This window comes from Fusarium odoratissimum (assembly GCF_000260195.1).
Source record: "Fusarium odoratissimum NRRL 54006 unplaced genomic scaffold supercont1.28, whole genome shotgun sequence".
Taxonomy (NCBI): Eukaryota; Fungi; Ascomycota; class Sordariomycetes; order Hypocreales; family Nectriaceae; genus Fusarium; species Fusarium odoratissimum.
Genome location: NW_022158712.1, coordinates 159,340 through 184,004, shown reverse-complemented (window position 1 = coordinate 184,004; position 24,665 = coordinate 159,340). Strand labels below are relative to the sequence as shown.

Sequence of the window (24,665 nt, the reverse complement as noted above, 5' to 3'; positions counted from 1 at the left end):
GAGTAGACAAATGTGGTATCTAAGCAGGACGAACATGGCGTAGTATAAACGGTGGAAGAACCTGAGGATACTTAAGACCATGTCGACGGTGCTGTTCCGTACGACCGGTCCAAACTTAATGTCCAATACCTTCAAGGTCAGACAACTAGGTAGTGCGCCGGACATGGACATCCCTATACTCCTCGGCCGCTGCAATTGTTTCATTCTCATCGGGTCCGGCGTTATTGCCCCTGTCCCGGGAGGATCCGTCCTCACTGCCATCGGATCCTCTCCATCAAGGACCTTATATGGGTCATCCGACCAGTCTGTTCCAGCCACTAAAGAGAATACTGCGGCCACTTCCAGACACGCTCGCCACAACAGCGTTGCTCTGTCTGGACGAGGACCTGGTACCGAGGCTGGTGGAACTCATCTTTGACGTGAAATAGCATCGATCTCTTGGCTCTGTTAAGAACAGCATCGGTGTAGTACGTAGATGGCTCTTAAGGGCCGAGGTCGCATGCCAGCTATTCAAGACCATTTCCGACGTTGGTATTCGAGGTTATCTGGTACCGCGCCATGTGACGATACAGCATTTAAAGGTCGGCAGGCTCACATTAAACTGGAAACACATCACATTGACTGTAAAAACAGCTTTAGACGATTCCAAAAATTTACAAATTATCAATCTTTGACCCTATTAGTGTTAAATAAACTTCTCAGTTGAAAATATAATCATGAGTGCTGGGAGGCTCCCGCGTACATAGACTTCGAAATGCAGCAGAATACAGAAGACGAACCGCCTTTTGGATGAAACTGCTCTTAGGTTTGAACAGATAGCTTATGGCAGAGAATTGAGACGGTGGGCATGGTATTTCCTGATCAAAAAGACATTCATAGAACAAGCAAAGAACAGCCTTTATAAAAGCACCAGTGAGAAACTAAACACACTCAACCGGAACGAGAGGGGCAGAGGTTCCTACTATGCATCACACCGCCAACATATCACAATTGGCCAAGCTATCGTTTTTAAAGACAATGCCTGCAGCAAGGCTTTGGACTTGAGTATTAGTAAAGTGCATAAGGAACTAAGGTATCGGGCGGCTTGGGTCACGGCGAATCACTAAACCTTTGCTCGATAACAGTGGTAGCGACAACGGTACATTAACTAGACCGCTTTCTTGATGAAATATTAGCGATTCGCGTCCTCTATCGATTCCGACCGTGTATCTGGTCATTAGTACAAGCCGTCTCATCGCCATGCGAAATTGGTGGCTTCATCAGTCAGGCTAATGAAGCCTTCAATGAGCCCTCACCGCCACCGCCCGCCTGTATCAATCACATCGTTCAAGAAACTCCCATCTGACCGAACGCAATTCCTGTGGAGCGTATGACCAAGCGCCTGTCGATAACGACGCTCCAAAGAGCAGCGCAAAACCTGACCGAACTTGTTACACAGCACTTGTTCGAGTAACGAAGCTCGATAATAACGAGGGCGCACCAGAAACAGGCCGCCAATACGGAGAGTAAGAACAGTCTTGGTGGGCCTCAGACGTGTCGGACATGGCCGAAGTGAATCTCCAGCGGCGTAGAGACTTGCTTCCAGTGTCCCCGCAACGAGCGCGATGCAAGTACAGCTCCAGGATAAGCTGTCAGATCATTTTCGTGATGCAGAAAATCAAGTAGCATCTGTACAACAGGTTTATTTCTCGAAGCAACGGGCAGTAACAAGGGTATGTATACTTGCTTATGCCACCGAGGGTTGTCTGTGTGGCTTTTTCGAACACAACTTCCTCCCTCTGTCAATTTCTCTTACTGTGTCTGTTGTCCCCAATATGATGCTCGGAAGACGTCTTCATCATGCAAAGGCGACGACCTTTGAGCAAAGCACCTTCACCGACGTGGACGAAGAGAACATCATCAGACTTGTTGAGACAACCAAAATTTATTGAAAACGCCTAGGAAACATACCCGCGCCGCTTCGATCAAAGAGTAACATCCCCCCACCGACCGATGAACAGCCAGGTCGCCTATTACATCGCGTTTCTACCTATAGCCATAGTTCCAATGATAATCCCACACGAAAACAATACAATCTTCCCACTGAACCACTATCACCTCGAGATCCTCTATCAAATATTTAGAGTTGCCTATATAGGATAACCTAGAATCTGCTCCGCTCGATTTAAGTACTCGAATTATCAGGCCTAAAAGCTCTATCTTAGCGCTATCGCGGACGGTGTCGCGTACACGTAACACGGGATTCACTACTTTTCCTCCAGAAGGTGGCTTGTCCTATTACGTATTACTGGCCTTAGCGTTCTGTATGTCTGCGGCGCTGCGTACATGAGTTGCGCTATCCAGTTAGACCACCAAAGTCCTGTCAGCTTACTCAGAGCTACTACTGGATCCTCCCCAAGCCCCTTTCTTGTTTTGGGATAAGGAGTCAGCTTATATAGGAACACTCTCCCAGCTGGTTTTATTCTTAAAGCTACTGTGCAATTGGTTTTGGTGTTGCCTATGATATTTACTTCGATACTCGATCGCAACAACTGTACGTTCTGAATTGAATCTGAGTCTTTCGCTACTTCGGTAATCTCTTAAGCTATAGCCATCAAGTCCCTCAACACGACACAATGGCCAGTAAAACATCTCAGCAAATCATATGGCTTTTGGTTTCAATTGTCGTGCTGTCAACCCTTTTTGGACTCATTCTGCCAACCAAGCTCCTCCGTCTATTACCAGCCATATCGTCATTAGTCAGCCTACAATTTGCTTACGACGAGTATGCCTTCCTCTCTTGCTGGATGTTACGTCAATACCGAGTGCAGGCAAATGAGCTGCTACCGCTTTGGTTTACCAACTGGGGACCATGGGGAACCAAAGTCGTCTTTGGAAGTTTTACTCTGAGTTTGGCAAGCGGAATTGCGAATGCCGTGACTTCTTGGAATGGCACTGGGCTTCAGACTGTTGTTCTCTTTTACGTGGCCGGAACTCTATTTGCAGCCGGTCATCTCCTTATTTTTGGACCGAAGGCACTCGGTTTGCTGGCCAGGATTCGGCGTAATGATGCTAATGCTTCAAGCACAGCATCATTGGAGCTGTGGTTGGAGATGCACCTGACGAGGTCTTTGGTGGTGGACTTACCAGCTGTTATTTGCTTCATCACCGGTTTACTTTTGGCCATGGAGAGCGTTGTATAATTTTTGCAAGCAATTAATATAAAGGTTACAGGGGTTAAGGAGAAGGATAAACATTGATTATTGATATAATTGTATCAGTTATTATCAGAATATATCAGACAAGTAGGAAATTGGCATCGGTACTGTAATGCGTCCGTTGACGTGAGGCTGACCTTGAGTCTTCTTCTTTCCTGTTATAAATATCACAAATGTCAGCGATGGCAAATACCCGACCGCATCTTTTTCAGCTTCAAACGTCTTCCATAGCTCATTAACACTATGGTTACAAACACCATAAACTAACTCTCTGATACTCTAGTACCAATTGTCTTGCCAATATATGAGCATATGCTTCTCTGACAGGGTTTCAAAAATGTCAGTTTGTTCTAGCCGTTCAGCGCTGCAAATCTCGTCCACCTTGGTGACCCCATTGGCTGCTGTGAGATTCGCGAGTCATCGTAAACAGCTCGGGCATGTGAGCCCATACCGATCCTTCTGCTGTGACTGGGAGCTCAAAGTTGTACTCCAGCCGTTGAAGCCGGGCATCCGGTTTGAGGAGCTTGAAGATATTTGACGAATGGACGAGGGTCGCCATTAGCGATAGCTCCGAAAAATAAGTGAAGGTTGACGACATCGAATGATCCCTCATACTTTATCGCGAGGCGGCCGAAAAGCGTTCCCTGTGACCAATTCAACATTTGGTCATGTGTTTTCTTTCTCGGGGAATAGATCTCTGCTAATATCGAATCCAATAACTGTCGTCTTCTTTCCATGTTGTGGGCTTACCACTTCAGTTGACCATATTCCATAGCCGCATGCTAAATCAACAAAACGTTTTGGCAATTCGGAGATCTCGGCCTGCGTATACAGTGATTTTAGATGCCACCTAAAGAGTTGCGTGGTAAATTGGTGCTGATTAAATTACCACGGATAAGCAAGTAAGGGAAGCCAAACAAATGTCTACTAGTTAGGTTATCGGGGCAGTGAACTCGCATAAGTATATTTGTGAGTCAAACGCTGCTAAGGAAACAAAGAAATGAGAAAACTAGAGGTTATGGTAAAATTGCATCAGTTCTCTGCAACCAACCACAGTCGCCACTCCTGTTAGCTGCAATCTTGGAATAGCATGCTTGAATACATTATCAGCATCATACTTTCTTTTCAGGGCCAGCAGAACAGGGTAGTTACGACTTTGAATCTTGTTGAGATTCATATCTTCATCATGAGATAAAGAGGTGTATGAGCCCTCTAGGATGTTTTAAGTATCCCCAGCCTCGAGATCAGCTTTGACTTGCGCAGCCCATTTCACGCGCTCTCATCTGGAATAACTCGATTCATCTCGAGTATGTGATGGCTAGTCTGTGTCCCAAAAATCGACTTTGGCGCAGGCTCAAGCATAGATGGTACGGTATGGTATGTGAACACGAAATCACCTCCGAGTGCAAACGAGCAGTGTCTGGCTAGAAATTGAACAAGCTTCGCCGTCAGCTGCTTGACATTCAATGTGAGCACTCGTCTGTACGGCGGCCATGTTACCAACCTCTCGTTCTTCTCAAGCATCTCGGTGAGCGTGGTCTCTTCTGTAGCTTTCATGACGCATGTGCCTACACTTTCAAAGCTTTGGATCCATCGATTTCCCTCTTCCTTATCTTCCCCATGTCAAACGGCCATTACTTCAGAAGTCAACAGCTTATTTGCGTAACTGTAAGATGATGGAATGAAGCTGAAGGTATACTGGAAGTTCCCGGGTGGCAACCATCTGTTCATAGTGCTGAATATATGCCGTTATAACGATTTCCAAACCGCTAGAGTAGTAAATAATTGTGAAAGACAAGATCTGGGAGGCTACTGGGTTAGTAAGAATGGCCTCTTTCCTAATGGTTAGTCATCGCACCTCATCGAGCAGGTAAGCTTTGATCATGCGTTCGACGGTGACACCCAATGACCCACCTCCACTTCGGATACCAACAAGTAATTCTTCATCAGTAATTTAAATTTTCCCTTCTGCGCTAATAATAAACTTAGCACCCAGTTTTAGTAATATAAATAAGATTAAATAAGTAAGAAGACTTAATATAAGATAGATTTAATATATTGGTTAAATATTAATATATTGTTAATTTGAATAGGATAGCTTAGTAGTATATTAAGCTTAAGGATTTATATTAAAGTAAATTTATAAATATAGTTTTTAAAATAATTAATAATATATTAGAACTTAAATAAATCTTATGAAAATTTAGTTAAATAAAGTTAAAAAATCTTATTATAAAATTAAAAATACTATTTAAAAATAAGAAATTTTTAAAAAAAGAAATATATATATATATACCCGAGGATTAAAAGAAAAGAAAATAGGTAGTAAAATTATTAATATAATAAAAAAGGAATATAGTTAATAAGTATATAACCTACTTGCCCTTTTTAACCTACAGGTTTAAAAAGGTAGCTTTTACTTACTAAATTCCTCCTTAGATTACTTAAGAACTACCTAATATATTCTATAGAAGATAAAGTTATATTCTTTTTTTACACTTACTGCTCTAATTCTAAATCTTTCCTAACCGGACTGGTCCAATAGCCTGGCATCCTTAACTGTTCTCAATCTCCCACCCGGATAGCTTATATATTTCCTGTAGGGATCCCTTCACACGGGAATACCATGTGCTATGCATAAGACGGAGCTCATCCGGGGTAGCTGGATGCGATGAATCCACAATAATCATCCGAAAAGCTCGCCCAGCTATAGCATTCTCCTCCCAGTTGTCCGCCAGAATAGCTGGGGACGATCCAATGCGGTGAGGGGAGTCCCAGTCGTCCTTCTCATCAACGATCCAAAACTCCCCGCGCTCAATGGCTCCCTTTAGCAGGTGGACACTGCTGGTACGGTCCCTGAGTGTGGACATTAAATAATAAACGAAACCCTATGAAGACAGACGTACGCTTAGCTCCTTGTAATTCAGAGGACGCGCTGCATACATACCTCAGTCGATTTGCAGGATTCGACAAGTAGATGGTGTTTGTCTCCAAAGATGTTGGTAAACCGGATGTAGCGCTCATCCCAGTGTTCACCTATAGGTCTGTGAATAGGCTTGATCATCTGCACCAATTCCTGCAAAGCATCATTATTCTTTTTTTGACCTAGGATAATTGCCTCAGCCATGTCCCTCTCTGTGGGGACTTTCTTTCGCTGGAGGAAGCATCGTGGAGACCTCTTAATAGAGTAGGTCCTACTCTCTGTAGTGGGAAGACACTCTTCGCCATATGCTAAGGTAGCATCTGCTGTAATCACTCCAGAAGGACGATTCGGCCCCTCCGGCCCCCTAGACATTATCCTCGGTGTGTGTATGTGTTTTTGTTCTCGCTTGACGAAGCATGGTGGAGGCCTCTGAACACAGTTTATCCTTCTCTCTTGAGTGGAAAGACACTCTCCGCCATATGCCGAGGCAGCACCCGCCGTAATTGTTATAGGAGGACCCTGCAGGCGTTCAGTTGCCTCAGTGTCTTTGCGAAGCGAGTCGACAATTAATTGTACGTCCGGTAGGGCCTGTCGGCGTTCGTATCGGTATTTGAAGTATATATACATATATTCAGTAAGCCTCCAAAGCACCATAAGAAGGCGATCTTGTCACCTAGCTGGATGGTCATCCTGTAGACTGCTGATCTGACTCGTAGCATATAGTCTGTACAAATATATTGTTTCGATTTGTGGTTAAGGATTCGTTCTTAATAAAGCTAGAGACTAACCATGCTTATATTCTAGGCAGTTCACACTCATAGTACTCATTACATTTATGCAGTTTGCGAGATCCTCGTCAAACGGGTCAGACGCCTCCCCGCTTTGACCTCTCCTTCCTCTCTCACGAGCGGCCACGCACACTGCCCCACACTCATTCGTTGCGTCCAATTAATCCAGGGCCATGCCTCAAAGCCAGAACTACGACTTGGGAGAGACCGGGTGGGCATCCACAACTTCGAATTCTCCTTTCCTTGATCCCGCTGAAGTGGCTGATTCTAGGCCTATGCTTTGTTGGCTTTTGCAGAAGACTTAGTTGCAACCTAACGACTTGCATTTGTGCATATCCTTCGGGCAGAGTTTATGAGCCGTTTGAGATTACAGCCGAATCGTCCTGCCCGTTACGGATTCAACTCAGGAACTTGACTGAGATTCGCGAATCTGATTCGATTAAGCTAGCGTCTGGTAGGTTTGATAGATGGATACTGTCTGATAGCCATGCGCGAGTCGCTTGCTGTTGAATTTCGAGGATGATTGTGGCCAAACATCCCGGACGGAAAGGACTAAGCCGCGCGACAAGCCATGGTGTTCGCTGTCTATTTCACCGCTCTTGTGGCGTCCCTAGAGCAAGTATTTCATACATCATTGAAATTACAATCTAGTTAGCTCTCCCGAAAGACCATGCACCACTTTCACTAGCAGCCTATCTCCTCAAGCCTTTCAAGCCAATATAGGCATCAGCCCTGGGATGAGAAAGTATGTTTCTCTTAGCGTTGGTACTGTCACTTATAGCGTTTTGCGAGTAGGTTACGTTTTTCCATTGCTTCCGAATGGGCTTTGCGTGGCGCTGGCTGTGACTCTGGCGTTGACAGGGCCCTATCAACATGTCGTTTTAAGGACAAATAACACCACGCGAATGTCACTCCAAAGACTGCGAATTCATACTTGGAGCCTAGTTCTATGTCGTGACATTTAAAAAGTAAAAACAGGGGTCGAAACTGCCTCTCAGCAAATGCTATACTGTACAATACACGTGAGGACGATTGCCGCAACGGTTGTTGAACAGAGAGGGTGATCTCCTTTAAATGCCATCTTGTCTCACATTCGTATTGCAGAAAACGTGGCATCAACAGCGCCTCGGAAATGTTAACACGCGTGGCATTGCACAGCCCCTGACTATATGGCGTTCTCTTACGGGCCTAGATAGTATCTCCGTTAATATTCGGAAGACAAAGGCCAGTAGAGATGCAGCTACGTACACTAACTAACCTCTCATGCTTACTTACAGTTAAGAAGTATTACACTTACTAAAGGATTTTGGCTTGAAATCTGGACTTAATGTTCCGATAGCTAGGATAGGTTAAAGATTGTCCTTAGGGATTCTCGATTAAAGACGGTGATGTTATTGTCAGTAACTGTGAAATGATAAAAGAAAGTATTTATATTTAGGATAATAAGTTATTTTGGAATCTACTTGCTTTTTCAGTTATATTTATATTTTAATAGTAGTCTTAATTTATGTCTTTGAGACAGAAACAATGCGATATCGCATGGCTGTCAGGCTGTTTCCAGAGCATCATGCCGCTATAGGGTAGGTCCATCTTGGCTGCTCTTGAGATTTAAACTGACGCTAGACTCTCACAGAAGTTCTAATTAGGAAATCATAAACTGCAGAGGATCTGCAGAAGGTGGTGCATGGTAATGCATTACATCTCTATCGATCGAAGAAAATAAAGATGGGCTTTTCATACTCCATCAGGCATACGAAGACGCCACGAGGTCCCCCATTCAATCAGTCAACCCACTTACCTAACCAAATTTCTCATCGTTGTGAGTTTCGCTCTGCCCGTTCTGGCTTGCAATGACAGGCTGAGATGCTTGAAACTTATCAACTACCTGGCGATTTTTCTTTTTCTTGGCGCTCTTTTTGGACCTTGCTATCAATCAACATCCCTACAACGTATTTAACCCGCCCAAGTCGTCTCCTCTCCATAAGGGGGCGGGATCAACTCTCGGGAGGTCAAAGACGACCAGTATTCTGATTCAATATCCTTTTTTTCTAGCGGAAGATCTCTTCACCGGCAGTTGCAGAATTAGACTATTGACAGCAATCACTCATCACCACCCTTGAACGTGTCTAACAGGTCGACTGTTCCTCATGCTCCGATCGTTTGCGACGCCTTTCCTCTACATGCGGGTACGGGATCTCATCGCCATACCCGTGGTCCATTCACCCAAGACTCTCATTCGTGCCGCGATGACTTGCCCCCACTCTTCTCTTCAACAGGTTGGTTCCAGGAACCCCTTTGCCACTGGCATGTGACAGGCCAGCGACATTCTTACGGAAGCTTCCCGGTGACAAACACGAGCCCAAAGGAAAAACGAATCCTTTCACTCTCGCGCCTCACTCCAATTAATTTTCTCGCCTCTGTATCCGTGGGGTTTCGCCATGCCAATGGAGTTCTTGAGACAGCGATTTGGGTGTCAGCAGGACGACACGGGCTCAGTGTTGGGAGATTTTGTGCTGTCAAGTAATGTGGTTGCATGGCAAACGCTTGCCAACAACCGGTGAGTGGCACTTGACAATATACAAAAGAGTTCTGCGCTTCTAGCTGCTAAGATACCATCCAATGTTCAAAATGTAGTCAATTAAAGTCGTTGTAACTCTTGGCCGGTTTACACGGAGTGTCGCGAAGCTATGTGAGTCCACCAAGTCCCGCTGATGGCAGCGTTCTTGGCGACCCCCCGAGTTCCTACGGCCCTTTCCAACAGGTTGGTAGTCAACGGTAGTGCAGCCGCCATGCAACTTGCCGATTCTCAATGAAATGAGTGTCGTAATCTCAAACAGTACATTCTACACCACGACAGCTTCAAATTGGGTACTGCTCCGTCGCTTGGGCTCGCGCAAACTCATACTACTGTCACTGACACTTCTGATACGAGCCACGCCATCGGTGACCACGCCGCCACTTCAATCAAAAGAGTACCTCCTTGGAGCCTTGGAGCGCTACGTTCAAACCAGGATCTACCTCAGAAGACGAACGACCCTCGTGATCTCTAAGTAAGACATGCTTCCCAGCCGCCTGACATCTCTCGATTATTGTTCTTCGCCTTGGCCTTCGAGCTAGCAAACAACGATCAGCGACATGCTAACATCTACGTAGGAGTCACCCCCAAGCGTAACCATCAGGCCTTCCAGTGAGCAGGCTCGGCCATTCCACAAGCATTTAGTTTTGTTCCCCAGGTCTTCTGAACCGCGCTCAGAAAATCTAGATCAGAATGGCAGAGAAGGATAGAAAATTAGCGGCCTCTGGGATCGAGAACAACCCGCCTAGCATAGCGGACCTGGCTACACTTTTCGATGAGATTGCTCAAGAACGCTTGGGACGGCGCGATCCGACACCCCGAAGATGGCAACGAAAGACCTGGGCTCCCCCGATCTGGACCAGGAAGTCAGAGAATTTTAACATTTAAGTCAGTTTCTCCTTGCAATTCGTGATGTGTTCCATTATTGACTCTTCCGAAACATATGCTTCCCCGCTCAGCCTTTGAGCCAACACCCATCTAAACACCTTCATACCAACCGAGACCAACGAACCCCTTGTACCGAAAGGAGCAAAGTCAGGTACGGTGCCCGACGCTGTCCAATCATTGTCCAACGCGACGGTGTTCAACGCCTATATCCGGACGACCGATTTGCCAGAGCCTATGCTAGATCGTATCATCAGCATTGTCAACAATCAACTTTTAAACACCCAACCTCCGCCGAATCAGGTCCGCACTTTACTTCCAGTCATTCAAGGGAAACCCATCTGCCTCCATAATGAGGGACAGTCATCTCCCTCATATGATGCCTCCAGCCAGAGCATACCTCACGACGAGCCCACACCTAATGTCTCATCCAAAAGACGTTGTGTATCTCAAGGTCCCAATGCTCGTCCAGACATCGTCGCCATGATAGAAGATTTGCAACTGGAAATTTCTGACCTAAAGAACTAACAACAAGCAGACCGAATCGATATTAAGGACCTTACATGCGACGCGAGACGGCAGGAAGCTGAAGCTCTCGTCATGGAAATCAAAGTTTGTGAGTTCAAGAAGGAAAGAAAAAACAACAAAGACAAGATTGTTCAAATAGAAAATGATATCAGGCATGTACAGGCAGACGTATCTCCCTTCGACGACAGGTACAAAACTCACGACGCGGATTTCCTCCAGACACGGGAAGAACAGGAGGAATTGGTGAACAGGCTGGATACTATTGATGAGAATCAAGAGGAGCAGAAAAAGCAGCATGAAGAGAACATGAGAGAGATCAGTGAAGATCTTCGCTGCGACGTGGCAAAGGGGTTGATGCAGGGCATAAATTGGGATTAAGGCTGTGGTTTCTTATGATGTTACTTCAAAGGTACGTTTTATATTTCGATGATCAGGCTTTGCTCATCTGACCAGATAAACCTTTGGCCTATATGTCAACCAGGACGACGGGTCTACATTATAGCGCGAGTTTGGCTAGAGTACGTTTACTCGGAGGAGACGATTACTACAAACTGACAATTTGTTGCTGTTCTGTAGCGCCCCTAATGCAAACCTCCAAGGCAGCGACTGATAGAAGGAGAGAGTCAAGCGCATCACAGCATTCGACAAGGTATCATGCCACCTGTCATGACAACTCTCCCTCAAGACTCGCTGTGACGTACGGTATCAATCACAAGCCTTGAGATTCGCATCCAGGCCTTGTCGCCCTGGCTTTGGTTCGTCCCGCAAGCCTTCCATCACTCATCCCTCGCTTTTCACGTAGCTAACAATTTCCTAAATCGAGCAGTGAGTTTGATCTGACCAATCAGAGAGTGCTGTGTTTCTTACAGCGCAACATCTGGCTCTTGCCACAGCGCCAAAGGCGCACATCGGTTCAGGAATAACCCAGAGAAAGACAAGACATAACCCGTATTTAGAAACCACATTCCCGACCATTATCGCAAACTATTTGTTGACACTTTGCCAACTCAACTTGAAGCGCAGAAATTATGACATAGTGGTGATAATTTGCGATACAGCAGCTGTAAAGTGATCCAATGCCAATGCCGGCAAGCACTGCTCTATGCGTCCTATATCGCCGGCCCAACCTGGGGATAATACGATGATGTGAATTCCATCCAACCGTAGTCTTGAGACCACTTATCATGGCCTGATGGTATAGTAGATGGAGATATTTTCCACATCCCGGTGACAGAAACACATATCTCCAGTCAAGTTAGCCTGGATAAACAGGAATTCTAAGCGGTTATCCAGATATATGTCCCAGCCTTATTTATTACAATAAGAGTAGCTAATCTAGCTTGCAAGCCTATCCTACAAATCCATCGGTAAGTCGTATTCCCAAAACCCAAGCAACTGCTCAACATGTTTCATTGTTGACCTGGTAGTCAAGCTTATCATTGTCTTCTTTCCAGTCAGGGTATCAAGCGTAACAACGGATACCTCTACAGCATCGTTTAGTTTAACTTTGAGGTGATGACTCTCGGGAGGGAGATTGGAGGAGATATTTTTCTCAAGACCACCACCAAGAAAATCAACAGTTTGCTGAATCTTGTTGGCGTTTTGATCCTTTGTTCGCTGTATGCATAGCATAGGGTTCTGGTAGTTGATGCAGAGACATGGATGAAGTGCCTGGTAGCGGAACATCTGATCCTCAATATCTCGAAGATGTTGGATCCCTTGATGGTATTTGGTACACAGGCCTTCCCACTCTCGCTGTGTCGCTGACAGACAATGATTTAAGGGCGTCCTTGGCCGACTATATAAAGCAGAAGCCTCTGTTGAATCTTCAGTTTCCGAATCGTTCAAAGATAATATGTCATTCACATCCACTTCTGTACCCTCTTGCATTAGCTTTATCAGCACAGTGGGTCAAGTCTTCTTACCCTCAAAGTCCGAAGTGAACGGGGTATCAATTCCTCCATCAGCAATGCTTGATGTCTCGCTGTAGTAGTCGCAGGTAAGATAGGTCATGGTCCGACGTGTTACTGGAAAGACGGGCAAATTGATAAGACCGATGTGATGTTCAGTACTGTCGACAAGTTTGTTTACTGAGTCGAATGTCAACGGGTTATGGAATCCCAGCCGCTTGAAAAGGAAGAACTTGCCTTCTTATGCCACCCTTTCCAGAGGCCAGAGCGGGGTAACTAAACTGTAAATCTACTAGCTTTGCCAAAAAGGGAGTGTAACGGTCATAAGCCAACGGCGATAACGTCGAATAGTGAAACAAACTTTGCAGCCACAAACTGAACGTCCGCCGGAATGGGCTAGTTTGCACCGTTTAGGATAACGTGTCTTTGACGATTCTTTCTGGCCACTTGTAAACTTTGTGGCCGCAGGTGGATGCTTCAGGAGGCAGACTTTTGAGCGGTGAGGGCTAAGGAAGTTGCCGTTCGAAGCAATTGCGTAACTCAAGTACATGACTAGTGCCTACACCGTTACGACACTCAACTGCGTCTACAACCTGTGGGGGAGGACCCAAAATCGATCGCGCATCTCAGTAGCATATAACATCTACAAAATCAATTCCAGTCCCCATAAGCAACGAAGAGAAGACAGCATGCAAATCCGCTGGCTTCCGGTCTAGAAAGAATGCCACTACACCCAACACCTTGGAGATCCATATCTCCTATCAAGTCTTCCGCGCGAATATGTTGTAACACAAAGCAAATCCTTCGGATAATCTAGGTGCAGAAGCTACTCCACGAGTAGAATCAACTCTACTTCAAGCCTCTTGAGTTTTTATATAATATTTGATCATCATTCGCTGTCAAGCTTTCGTTCCTCTGCTTCATCATTTGCAAAACAGTGGCTGTTTGTCGCCATGCAGGTCTTACATACCGGCATCTTGAAGACCTAGCTCCGCTTTTCGACGATGTCGGTGATGCCTTTATATAGATCTGGAAGATATCGAGGTAAGGCATGCATTGTAAGTATGGGCTGTCAGGCATATCAACTGAAAAGCAGACTTCAGGCAGCATACCAACTACCCACACAATCGCTCGGTCATAAGATTTTCAGCTTATTCTCTGATCAGGTCTGGATGATATCAGCACGCTGATAGGCACAGATCCTGCTATGACTGCCGGGAAACCTAAGCGCAACTCGTAGCATGAATCTGTATCCACGGCATTCATAAAAGCCACAACGACCCTCCAGATCACGATGGGTTACTTCGCTAATCCCCCAACAAGTAGATTATTTACTACTCTTTACGCGATGCAGTTTGGAGATATAAGGTGAAGCTGTGTGGAAGATTACTGCTTCTGCGAATGGCTTCTAGTATTAATGGCCCGCTTGTAGGATGAAGATGCTAGGAGGCTTGAGCCAGTTGGAGATTTTGAACTCTTAATATTGACTGATAAGACCAGACATATGTCACACTGTATCAGTAAGCTTAGGTTATTTTGTGAGTAGCCAGAGAGCTGCCTGCAATGTGCTTTTGGGAAGTTTTATTCAGAGTTGAGCTATCACTTCCGGGGAGGCTACCAGCAACCTGTACGCTCACGCAAAGGGCTGGGAGATCCCTGAGCATGAAACCCATGATGGTGATGCATGCTGCTGAGTTGATACCTGTTGACTGCCAGAAAAATGCCATAATATTATTATATGATAGGTAATGAAATGGAATAAAACTTAGAAGCTGGATAGCTTTATATTATCATATTTCTCAAGCTATCTGAATGCTGCTGAATAAAGGCTAGGTAGGAAATAGGTAGACCTGTTAGTTACCTCGGTTAAATCAGAGGTTTGCTTGATCGTCAGCGCTAGCCTTTAATAGTAATAAGCATGCTTACAGTCACAGAAGAATAAAAACACTCCAGAGCGCTCCCTGCCCTTCCCCTCTTTCAATTAACCATAATCATTTGCCAATCCCCCAAGCATAAGGATAAGATGGCCAGAACGTTTCAACAGGAGGTCACGCCTCAGCAAACTGGACCATCGTCCTACTCTGTATCCCCATCATATGATTGGACTATGGGCCCAGGTTAGTATCAATTGTGAAACAGCCAGTTCACTGCTTACATCGCCTTAGCTCTAAACGGTGGCTGCATTGCTGCAGTCATTCATTCTGTGGCTGTAAAACATTTCACCACAACCCTCGCCAAGTACGACCAACCTGATGTCCTTACCCTCCATCTCGAATACCTGCGATATTGCAGTACGGAAAAGCTCGACATCAACATACTCGAGCTAAAGCGCGGCAGTTCTCACTGCACTATCCAGCTGCAGGTCTTACAGAATGAACAGCTCAAGGCCATCGGTCTTGCAACGTCCACAAACTTCGCCCAATCTCTTGGGCCCACGTGCAATACCCAGTGGACTCTGAACCCTCCTCCTGCGTCTAGACCCGACTTTCGTAAGGTTGAAGCCAACGAGCCTGACCTTACATGGGTTCCCGGACTCACGAAAGGCGAAGTTTTCCCTATGGGCCGCCGTATCGTATCTCTCTATGAGCGAGGCGGAATGCAAGTCGATGGCCTGCTGGATGGGTGGAATGGCTTTACCGGGGAATTCATGAACGCAACGCACATAGCTTTCATGTGCGACTTCATGCCTTCTATGGCAGATACATTACTACGCAACGGAGAAATGTATGATGGGCGAAATAACCTCCGCAAGATGGAAGAGTGGGCAGACAAGAATCCTGGGGTTGTTTGTGAGATGGAGACTTCTCTGGCTGAGGCAGCAAATGCGAAGTTCAGCGAGAATACGTTGTCTTTGGATATCGAATTTAAGAGGCAACTTCCAAAGGATGGCCTTCGATGGATCTTCAGCCGCGTTGAAACGAAGAAGCTCCAAGGTGGTAGGATGGATATGGATATCACGATATGCGACGAGGGAATGGACTTAATTTGTTCGGCGAGACAAATCGTCCTCGTTCTAGATGCAAAGAAAAGGTATAATCCTGTCGCGAAAAAGGCGAATCTATAGAAGTATCAGAACAGTCGCTATAACATGGTCAAGACGACTTTCGCTTGTGCTAGCATCTAGGCGCCGTTCTTCGTATATAAACCACACATCTACACAAGGGGGTCGTGCGTTGCGCAGTTGAGTGATATATCTGATGTAAGCTGGGAAGGAAATCGTGTTTTGGCAAGAAGAAAGTATGCAACAATTAGGAACCAAGGCAACAATGTATGCACAAGACTGCAATACTGTTCTAACCGTTATACAATGGCGATTAAACAAAAGACTAGTAAAGATCCAGCATTGTGATTTTCACTCTCCACCACTACACAATGAGAATTACCCAAGTTGCCTTTGTCAGTGTTAATGCCGGCATTAACATTCCGGCAATGAGATTCCCCCCTACCCGCAAGAAACCCCGTCATGATCCTAACACTTGTGCCTGGACTTCTGGAAGTGCTTCCAAGTATTCTTCAATTTCCATCTTGTAATTACTAAACTCGTAGAGCCGTGCTTACTGTTCTGCGTAATAAGCTTTCTCGTGGCTGCATGAATCATTCCACTAACGTCGTTTGTTCCTCAATCAGCGGCATGACGCTTATCGACGAGATAGCCTGAGTCGCCGGATTAGTCCTTCCCTGCAACTTCTCGTGATTCTGGCTGTGTCCTAAAGACTCTTGCGCTGAATGCAATGATTCACCCCCACCGATCATCAGGAGATTCCTTTGCTTACGCCAAGGCACCATTTGGGGTACCTGTGGGTATCCGCCCAATTAAAATTTATCATCAGGAATACCTATATCTACCACCAAATCACACAGTAACAAAGGTATCTCAGATAATGCAGCTGACAGACCGTGACCTAGTCCCTTACATAGAGCAGATTGCAACACGGTATGTAAGATGCATAAGTGTGCACTTCAGACTTATGACTTCCCCACCAAAATTCGGACTGCATCCTGAGATTTGATCTCGCGTAACCAAACATATTCAGCAAGTTATTCCTGCACCAAAACCTGATTTGATGAAGGCACTTTCGTCAAGATACATGTTTAAATTTCGAGCTTATTGCTTCTGTCGGCCTCGGATATTGAGGAAAAATATTCTCTATCTCTTCTTTGCTTGTTGTTATTATGTTCCCTCCTGCTGCCACATAATTTCCTTCCTACCTAATATGAATAGACGTGAAGTTGACAGCTTGATCTCTGTTTTTACGATACTGGGCTCGTAAGAACTAATCATCTGAACATGTGATATTGAGCCAGCTGCACTCAAGTGAGGTTAGGAGTGTGACTTAGTTGCCAAGATGAGCTGGTCGAAGCTGGACCAATTTCGTGCATTAGTCAGCCTAGATCCGTACCGTATCTTAACATGGCTTGTTAAGAACAGGATTTCCTTGGGGATGCGCCATAACGTTCAAGGGAATTTAGACTTATACTAAACAGGCGGTTTGCAAAAGGCACTTATCTATAAATAAGTACGGTTCTCCACAGAAGCTATAGGCGCTTTTAATCATAGGTGTGTTATCAAACAAGGCGAAGCAAATCAGATCTTTGGTACATCGTTCTGGAAACGCTGCCAATTGAGTAATTGTGCATTGTTTAAGTAAGGATTGCTAGGAATCTCCTGGTCTTTCTAATGTACACTATCCTAAGCACGTGTATTGGATGTGTGTTGTTATTATTTTCGTGGCTTATATATCATCTTAAGATCAGACAGGCAGATGATTTAGAGCATCTAGGGTATCTCAGGATCCACTTCACGCAACACGACACGACGCATGTCAGTCTTCACCAAGTCAAGTTGAGGTCTAGCACTCTTATCACTAAGAATAAACGACAATATAACCACATATTGACAAATTGCACATTATTATTTACATCAGGCAGTGTTTCTATTTGTCTTTGGCTTTCTATATCATTTTGCTCCCCCGCTTGCCCATAATTGGCTGCATACCTCTTTATACCCGTAATGGCTCTTATGGTGGTTTTCCTTTTAGCTCGGGCGTCTGCTGTGATAACTGACAACTAGACTCTCTCATAAAGTTGAGTTATCTACCCATGCAATCTGGGGTTAGGTCTCCAGCTGCGACAATGTTTGAGCTGGACGCTGCCAGTAGACATGGTGTATTGGCGAAAGGAAGCTTGGGGGCAGTGGCCAAGTTGGCATGGTTGACGAATGTCGCTTTCGACAAGACGCGGACGCTGACACGCATTGGGCTTGATCAAACACAGGCTCGACCAACAGAAAAGACACGTTATTAGTAGGGATATTCTTAGATGGGATTATCACCACCTCAACAATTTGGAAAGACCTTTCGAAGTCCATCATCACCACGAATTTGATTGTCGCTGATGGGAAAGGATTTGCTGGAAAGCATCACGGCAAGATGATGGAGGCTGGACATCGTTGCCGGAAGTGCGAGGATAATCCAGGAAATTGCCATCCTCCTACAATTAAATCGTCTTATGACACCAATGATTGCTATACTAATTATATATTGGATTAAATAGCAAATAGGCCAAATTCCTAAGTCTAGAGAACATGTTCGGGCCCAGTGGTCGAGGAACTCGAAAAAGACTTGGAAAAATGGGACTAAACGCTTCTACTATTACTGGTTATAAAAGAACCAAAGCCATGTATGTTTAGAAATATTTAACAGCTGCATTTAGTATTCTACTTAATTAGGGTAGCTAGCTCCTATTAAGGCCCACCAAGCCTGATAACGCTGTGAGTCTCTACAAAAGAGGCTAGGCAATAACGGCCAGTCTGTCAAAATCAGGTGCCCAACCACCATTGACGCCCGAAATGGTAATGGTATTTGGCCCATTGGTGTTGAAGCCAGAAAGCTCTACGGCATAGCCCTTGTAGACATCCTTGTCCCAGTTGTAACCTGTCAGGGGAAAGCTCACAGTCTGCGCAGTACCGCCATTGACCTTGATGGAAGCCAGGCGCTCGTTGGTACTACCACCGAAACCTACATCGCCGTTGATGTAGTCGAATAGAACGTTTTGTGTGGCCTTGGACGTGCTGATGTTCGAGAGGACAACCTGACCGTTGGAGCTGCCACCGAGGTTGCCGACCTTGGTTGAGGAGGTGCAGCCGGAACAAGAAGCAGTTTTGGCCCCTGAAGACAACGAACCGGTGGAAAGAGACGTGTACTTGTAATTGGCTGTGCTACTGACTCTCTTGATGTTTGAGAGACGCAATGCGACAGAGCCGTGGCCGTTGACTTGTTTGGAGAATGAAGAAGCTCCAGTAGAAGTTTTGCCCGTCCACAGATCCTTGATGTTGGCTGACTGGAAGCCTAGAGCAGAAAGCTGGAGGCTGAGGGTTCGAGCACTGTTGCTCTGGTCGACATACAGAACTGCAATATCCCCGTTGGCAAGCGGTCCCGCCCACAAGTCTCGATCACCGGTCCATCGTTGTACCAAGCTGATAGGTTTGACAGCTGCATCCTGGTTGATTGAGATCAAGTCCTTGTTCTGAAGAACAGCCACGGTCTGGGCCGACAGCGCCGTGATATCTGTAGAGATCATGAGAGCGGACTTGAGCATGGCCCATAGAGCGAAATGGGTCGCCTGCTCGTCAAATGTCATACCAGAGTTACCAACCTCGAGAAGATCAGCATCGGCAATGTGGCCAGGACCTGAGAGGTTCCTGTGTGCGATGTGGATGGCCTGGTTGGAGATGCGGTATACATTGCTCCAGCCTTCGCCGATGTCGTCTGAGAGGCGGAAGGAGGTGGATATGCTCTGAGTCCATTCCGCGGGGCCTTCGAGGCCACTGGATGAGGAATATGGAACACCCCATTGGCAAATGAGCATTCCAGGAATCCCAACCTTCTGCAACTCGCTCCACATTGTGCCGAAACGAGTGACAAAGTCAGTTCGTGGATCCTTGGGGGCGTTATTGCTGGCGCTATCAGCGTAGCAGTTGTCATCTAGATCATACTCTGATTAGTAGGATGCTATCGATTTCGCATATAAAATACTGACATTTTAAATACTCCGTATTCAACGATTTGAAAAACGCGGCGTCGACGGCTTCGTGGCCCAGGGATCCCAACACAGGGGATGGATACTGGGGATCACACATGCGCTCACCAGCGTCGGAATACATAGTCCACTTCATGCCCTTGGACCTAGCCAAGTCGCTCAGAGGCTTAAGCCCGTCCGGGAAGGCATTGGAATCAACTTTCAAGGCTCCCGTGGTTGGATCACGCTGTGTATCGCGAGAGGCCCAGCCACAATCGATCTGGAAGAATTTGTAGCCAGCATCGACGAAACCACGGCTGGAGAGAGCTTCAATAGCTGTGGCGATGGTCTTGTTGTTGGGACTGCATGAAACCTGATTGTATGAGTTCCAGCCCATGACGGGAGTGGACTGGAAGGATTGGCCAGAGGCCAGGGAGGGTATGGCCGCAACCGCCAGGATTGAAGGGAGGGACTTCATTGCGATGATAAACAAGTTGGGTTATCAAAGGGATAGAAGAAGTGTATCTAGAGGAGGTCTGCTGAAAGGCTGATTTGATGGGGTTTCAAGGCTGCCATGGCCTGCTATTTATGCTTCAAAAGTTCAGTCTAATACATCCAGCGAGATATATCAGTAAGTTCCGTGCATTATTCTGGTAACAGCACCGCAATCGGGCCGTTTTTATTTCTTTCATGGTATGCCCAAAGTTGCTCAATGTATTATACCAGGGTAGCTACAACCTTGACTGAAGATCCCCCGTGGGGAAAGATTACGGGCCGCAGAGACTCGTTCCATTCCGCGATGATCTGCGCCCAGGCCTCGTGGCAGCGAGAAGCCGATATGTGCGGCTAACTAAACATAGACGCTGCAGGCCTTTACCTGGGGATCTATTAGTGCGGTTCCCAGAATATTAGCTTCTTAAAGTTGGTTTGAACTTTATATAGGCGCAAACCCAAGTAATTGGCGCGCTTTCGTGTCCTCCTCAAATTACGAATATTCGTGGGTAAGTAATTCGATTTCTAATAAAAGAGAGGGGGATCATGTCTTGAGTCTGCGGCCTCGAGAGAATTAATGCAAGGCTGAGATATTGAGCCATTCTTTAGTTGTTTGCTGAGTGTACTGTTGTTTTGAGTTGATAGACCTGGCAGCTGATGCTTGCATCGTGCGCCTTACCTCGTTTGCTGAATGCGGTCTTGGAGATTAGCCATTGAGGGGATATGTCCTTCAATGCAGGTATTGAGAGGAGGCTTTGTTCTCTTTCAAGTAATTTTGTTTACACGCATCAAGTGAACCTCGGCATTTAACAAGAGGTCTAATCGCACTGGAATCCATGTCACGCGCGGTCGTGTCGGGATAAGTTTCGGGAGGCAAAGAGGAACACAAGCAGGGCTATTTAGCCATGTAAAGAGAGAGGGTGCCAGGAAACGCGTTGCCAAGGCTCCAGTCCCGGAATACGGCAGCGCACGGGAATAGACACACGATGACAAGGTCTCCGGCTATCGATGCCGTGGAAAATACCCCAACGGCGCTAGAATGCAGCCTGGAGAAGCAGAAGCTACGTGCTGATAGGTGCGTCTAACACTAGCGCAGCTCTAGTCGCGGTTGACGATCAGCACCTCTTGACGCTTATCTCAAAACGGACTCTCAACCCCGTGGAGTTACCCCCAATACCCCATTCTTGACCCCATTTCCTCCGTTCCCCCTGATGGCGCTAGAATCGAGTCTGGAGAAAGCACAGATAATACGGCCGAGATACCACCGTTTTATCCGCGATGCCAAGCTCCCATAGGCGCGTCTAAGACGAGGGTTTATCTCCTTGTCACACTTCATCAAAGGATTCTCGGATTGCCTTTTCTCGTGCTCGAGGAGAAGCTGCAGATCAGCATATAATGAGTCCACCGCCGACCCGTTCCCGACCATTATCAGCGTTCTCTCACTGACCTCTTTCGTCTCCTTTACTCCCTTCTAATCTATCAATAGTCGAGTAGAGTCCAGCCAACATGGGTATCTCTGAGAAAGAGGAGCCAGTCTCCGCCGCTGAGATTGAGACCCAGAAGCACACCATCAACCACCAGGCAGACCTCGATCACAAGGCTGAAATCGCCCAGTTCAAAGGCGATGCCATCGAGGCTGAAAATGCCGAATTCAACATGGGCGTCCTCGAGGCCGTGCGTGCCTATCCCATGGCTACCCTCTGGGCATTCATCATGTCGTGCACCATTGTAAGTTCTACCCCATGGACCCCGGCTTTCTCTCCCAAGCTGACAAAATCAGATCATGGAGTCGTACTGCGTCTTCCTGATGGGAAACTTCATCGCCTTACCCAAGTTCGCACAGGACTATGGTGTCTACAGCGCAAATGTCAACAAGTATGTCATCACGGGTCCTTGGCAGTCTGCCCTTCAGTGCTGCGGTCCCGTCGGTGCTCTTATTGGTGTTACTATTGCTGGCCCGATTACTAGCCGCATTGGGTACCGCTGGGCCACTATCGGCGGTCTGATGCTCCTCAATGCCTTCATCTTCGTTTTCTTCTTTGCCAATTCGCTATCGGTTATGGTAGCAGCCCAGATCCTCGAGGGTATTCCATGGGGTATCTTTATCGCCAATGCCCCTGCGTATTGCAGTGAAATTGTCCCCATGAGACTGCGTGCTCCTGCAACCCAGATGTTGCAGATGTTCTGGGCTATCGGTTCCATCATCGTCAACGGCGTGGCGTACCATTACAATGGACTCGAGGAGAAGGCAGCGTACAGGTACGTACTACACTACCCTGCCGTTTGAAGTTGCAAACAAGGTTTCATTCTAACAATGTATGTCTTGCAGGGTCCCCATCGCTCTGCAGTGGATGTTTCCAACGCCCCTTGCTATCCTGATCTTCCTCGCCCCTGAATCTCCATGGTGGCTCACTCGTCGCGGCCGATACGAAGATGCCGTCAAGGCTGTCGCCCGCCTTGGTCGCAGCACTGTGGTCAAGAACCATGAGGAGTCTGTTGCTATGATGCGTCGAACTATCGAGCTCGAAAAGTCAGAGAAGGAACCTAGCTACCTCGAGCTTTTCAAGGGAACCGACCGTTACCGAACCCTTATTGTGTGCGGTGTATATGCTGCCCAGAACTTGACTGGCAATCTGATTGCTAACCAGGCCACCTATTTCTTTGAGCGTACGTATATTTGCTTTGCTACCCCATTCTCTTCAATCATCCCTTGAATATGGCATGTATTAATGCATTCGATAGAGGCTGGTATGACCACAAACACTGCTTTCGCCCTCGGACTTATCACTTCTGCTCTGCAAATGATCTTTGTCATGTTGTCTTGGATTCTGACTACCTACATTGGTCGACGCACCATCTACGTCTGGGGCTCATTCATCAACGTCTTGTTCCTTCTCGCCTTGGGTATTGCAGGTACTGTTGAGAAGAGCAACGCGTCTTCGTTGGCCCAAGCCTCATTGGGTCTGATCGTGTCTGTTCTCTTCACCCTTGGTCCAGCTCCTGTTTCGTATGCCATCATTGGCGAGACATCAGCTATTCGTCTCAGGCCTCTCACCACAGGTATTGGTCGTGCCAGTTACTACCTGGTTAATATCCCATGCATCTTCCTGTCGAGCTACATGCTCAACCCAAAGGTATGTATATCCTACTTCTATCTTGGCTGTCGCGAATCTAATGATTTACTGTAGGAAGCTAACCTCGGCGGAAAATGTGGTTATGTCTGGGCTGGAACGGGTTTTGTGTGCTTCGTCATGTCGTGGATCTGGCTTCCTGAGTTCAAGGGTCGCTCGTACCGTGAGATCGATATCCTGTTCAACCGTCGCGTCCAAGCTCGCAAGTGGTCCAAGACTGTTGTCGACCCCAACGACGATGAGTAGATGCTTCTAGGACTGACAGATGACACTCATGCTTCAATACGATCTCCTCGATATAGTTATACAAGATTGACTTACATATTTATACATTCTGTGTAGTGAAGCTTCTGCTTCCGCAAACCAAGCCAGTTTGTTGGCCAGAAAGCCATTGTCGAACGTAGTAGAGCCGCCTCTATTGATGACGTAGATATACTGAAACCTTCTGGACCTTTCTCCATTGTGCTTTCTCCATTCTGCGCCCTCTCTTCGACTCAGGCAATGAATTTTTACTTTGAATACTATAAGAAGAGACGGTCTCATTGCAGGTATCAGCCACATAGTGTAAGAGAGTGCAGTGATCGTGGTCCAGCGCATTAATGTTTACTACAACACTGGAAAGCATCATGGGCTATATCTGGCTGGGAGTCCTGGCGATGATGATGTACGGAAGTACATGAGATACCTCGCTAGGTCGGACTTTTTCGCTCTGCCAACCAAGTGCAGCTGTGTTTCTCCATATCTGCTAACTAGATCAACATTGAGTTGAGTTTCCTCACGTTCTTTGAGCCTAACCAACAATTCAACAAGCTACCTGCCTTCGAGAAACCGATATAAAGCGCCTTACTTGTCGCCATTCTGAGCCTTAAATATGTGCCAATGGGCTAGAAGATTTCTGCCCCCAGCGATTTCTTCTTCTTTAAACCTTCGCCAAGGAGATAATGGAATAATGATTAGCTGAATCTGTCGAGCGTTTCGGGACCGAAGCCAAAGCTTTTGTTGTCACGCGCAATCAAGGAAGATAATACTAAGTATCCGACAGAACACCCCGAGTCCTGTTACACGAAATGAGGTACCAAAAAACATACCTATCAGGCCAGCCTCATCGAGGTATTTACCCCTACTGAGGACCGCATCTCCAAACTACTCAGATTCGCGTTGTCATCTCTCCTGCCCCCTCCTTCTTCAACATCCGTCGTCAACAGCCCCTCCTATGCCC

The 24,665-nt window shown here is 46.5% G+C and overlaps 8 protein-coding genes across 8 annotated transcripts; 4 read left to right on the top strand and 4 right to left on the bottom strand.

Annotated features, from left to right (window-relative positions):
- Nucleotides 1–2,594: 2,594 nt before the first annotated feature.
- On the top strand, nt 2,595–3,182 carry FOIG_12694 (uncharacterized protein; the record flags this gene model as incomplete). Its single annotated transcript, XM_031213632.1, has 1 exon — nt 2,595–3,182. The coding sequence occupies exon 1, from the start codon at nt 2,616–2,618 to the stop codon at nt 3,180–3,182; it is 567 nt and encodes a 188-aa protein (XP_031056590.1). The 5' UTR covers nt 2,595–2,615.
- A 373-nt stretch (nt 3,183–3,555) lies between these two features.
- On the bottom strand, nt 3,556–3,756 carry FOIG_12693 (uncharacterized protein; the record flags this gene model as incomplete). Its single annotated transcript, XM_031213631.1, has 1 exon — nt 3,556–3,756. One exon carries the CDS (start codon nt 3,754–3,756, stop codon nt 3,556–3,558), a length of 201 nt encoding a protein of 66 aa, XP_031056589.1.
- A 1,996-nt stretch (nt 3,757–5,752) lies between these two features.
- Nucleotides 5,753–6,492, bottom strand: FOIG_12692 (uncharacterized protein; the record flags this gene model as incomplete). The annotated part of the gene is made up of 2 exons (XM_031213630.1): nt 5,753–6,085; nt 6,145–6,492. 2 exons carry the CDS (start codon nt 6,490–6,492, stop codon nt 5,753–5,755), a joined length of 681 nt encoding a protein of 226 aa, XP_031056588.1.
- A 2,854-nt stretch (nt 6,493–9,346) lies between these two features.
- On the top strand, nt 9,347–11,274 carry FOIG_12691 (uncharacterized protein; the record flags this gene model as incomplete). Its single annotated transcript, XM_031213629.1, has 3 exons — nt 9,347–9,465; nt 9,766–9,947; nt 10,907–11,274. The coding sequence occupies 3 exons, from the start codon at nt 9,347–9,349 to the stop codon at nt 11,272–11,274; spliced, it is 669 nt and encodes a 222-aa protein (XP_031056587.1).
- An 871-nt stretch (nt 11,275–12,145) lies between these two features.
- FOIG_12690 (uncharacterized protein) lies at nt 12,146–13,010 on the bottom strand. The gene is made up of 2 exons (XM_031213628.1): nt 12,822–13,010; nt 12,146–12,770 (listed from the first exon to the last, which is right to left on the bottom strand). The coding sequence occupies exons 1-2, from the start codon at nt 12,907–12,909 to the stop codon at nt 12,250–12,252; spliced, it is 609 nt and encodes a 202-aa protein (XP_031056586.1). The 5' UTR covers nt 12,910–13,010; the 3' UTR covers nt 12,146–12,249.
- Nucleotides 13,011–14,786: 1,776 nt separating this feature from the next.
- Nucleotides 14,787–16,220, top strand: FOIG_12689 (uncharacterized protein). Its single transcript, XM_031213627.1, has 2 exons — nt 14,787–14,923; nt 14,972–16,220. The coding sequence occupies exons 1-2, from the start codon at nt 14,830–14,832 to the stop codon at nt 15,868–15,870; spliced, it is 993 nt and encodes a 330-aa protein (XP_031056585.1). The 5' UTR covers nt 14,787–14,829; the 3' UTR covers nt 15,871–16,220.
- A 2,376-nt stretch (nt 16,221–18,596) lies between these two features.
- Nucleotides 18,597–20,301, bottom strand: FOIG_12688 (uncharacterized protein; the record flags this gene model as incomplete). The annotated part of the gene is made up of 2 exons (XM_031213626.1): nt 18,597–19,789; nt 19,845–20,301. The coding sequence occupies 2 exons, from the start codon at nt 20,299–20,301 to the stop codon at nt 18,597–18,599; spliced, it is 1,650 nt and encodes a 549-aa protein (XP_031056584.1).
- A 1,420-nt stretch (nt 20,302–21,721) lies between these two features.
- FOIG_12687 (MFS transporter, SP family, general alpha glucoside:H+ symporter) lies at nt 21,722–23,773 on the top strand. Its single transcript, XM_031213625.1, has 5 exons — nt 21,722–22,043; nt 22,096–22,574; nt 22,645–22,982; nt 23,058–23,449; nt 23,504–23,773. Exons 1-5 carry the CDS (start codon nt 21,822–21,824, stop codon nt 23,690–23,692), a joined length of 1,620 nt encoding a protein of 539 aa, XP_031056583.1. The 5' UTR covers nt 21,722–21,821; the 3' UTR covers nt 23,693–23,773.
- Nucleotides 23,774–24,665: the final 892 nt, after the last annotated feature.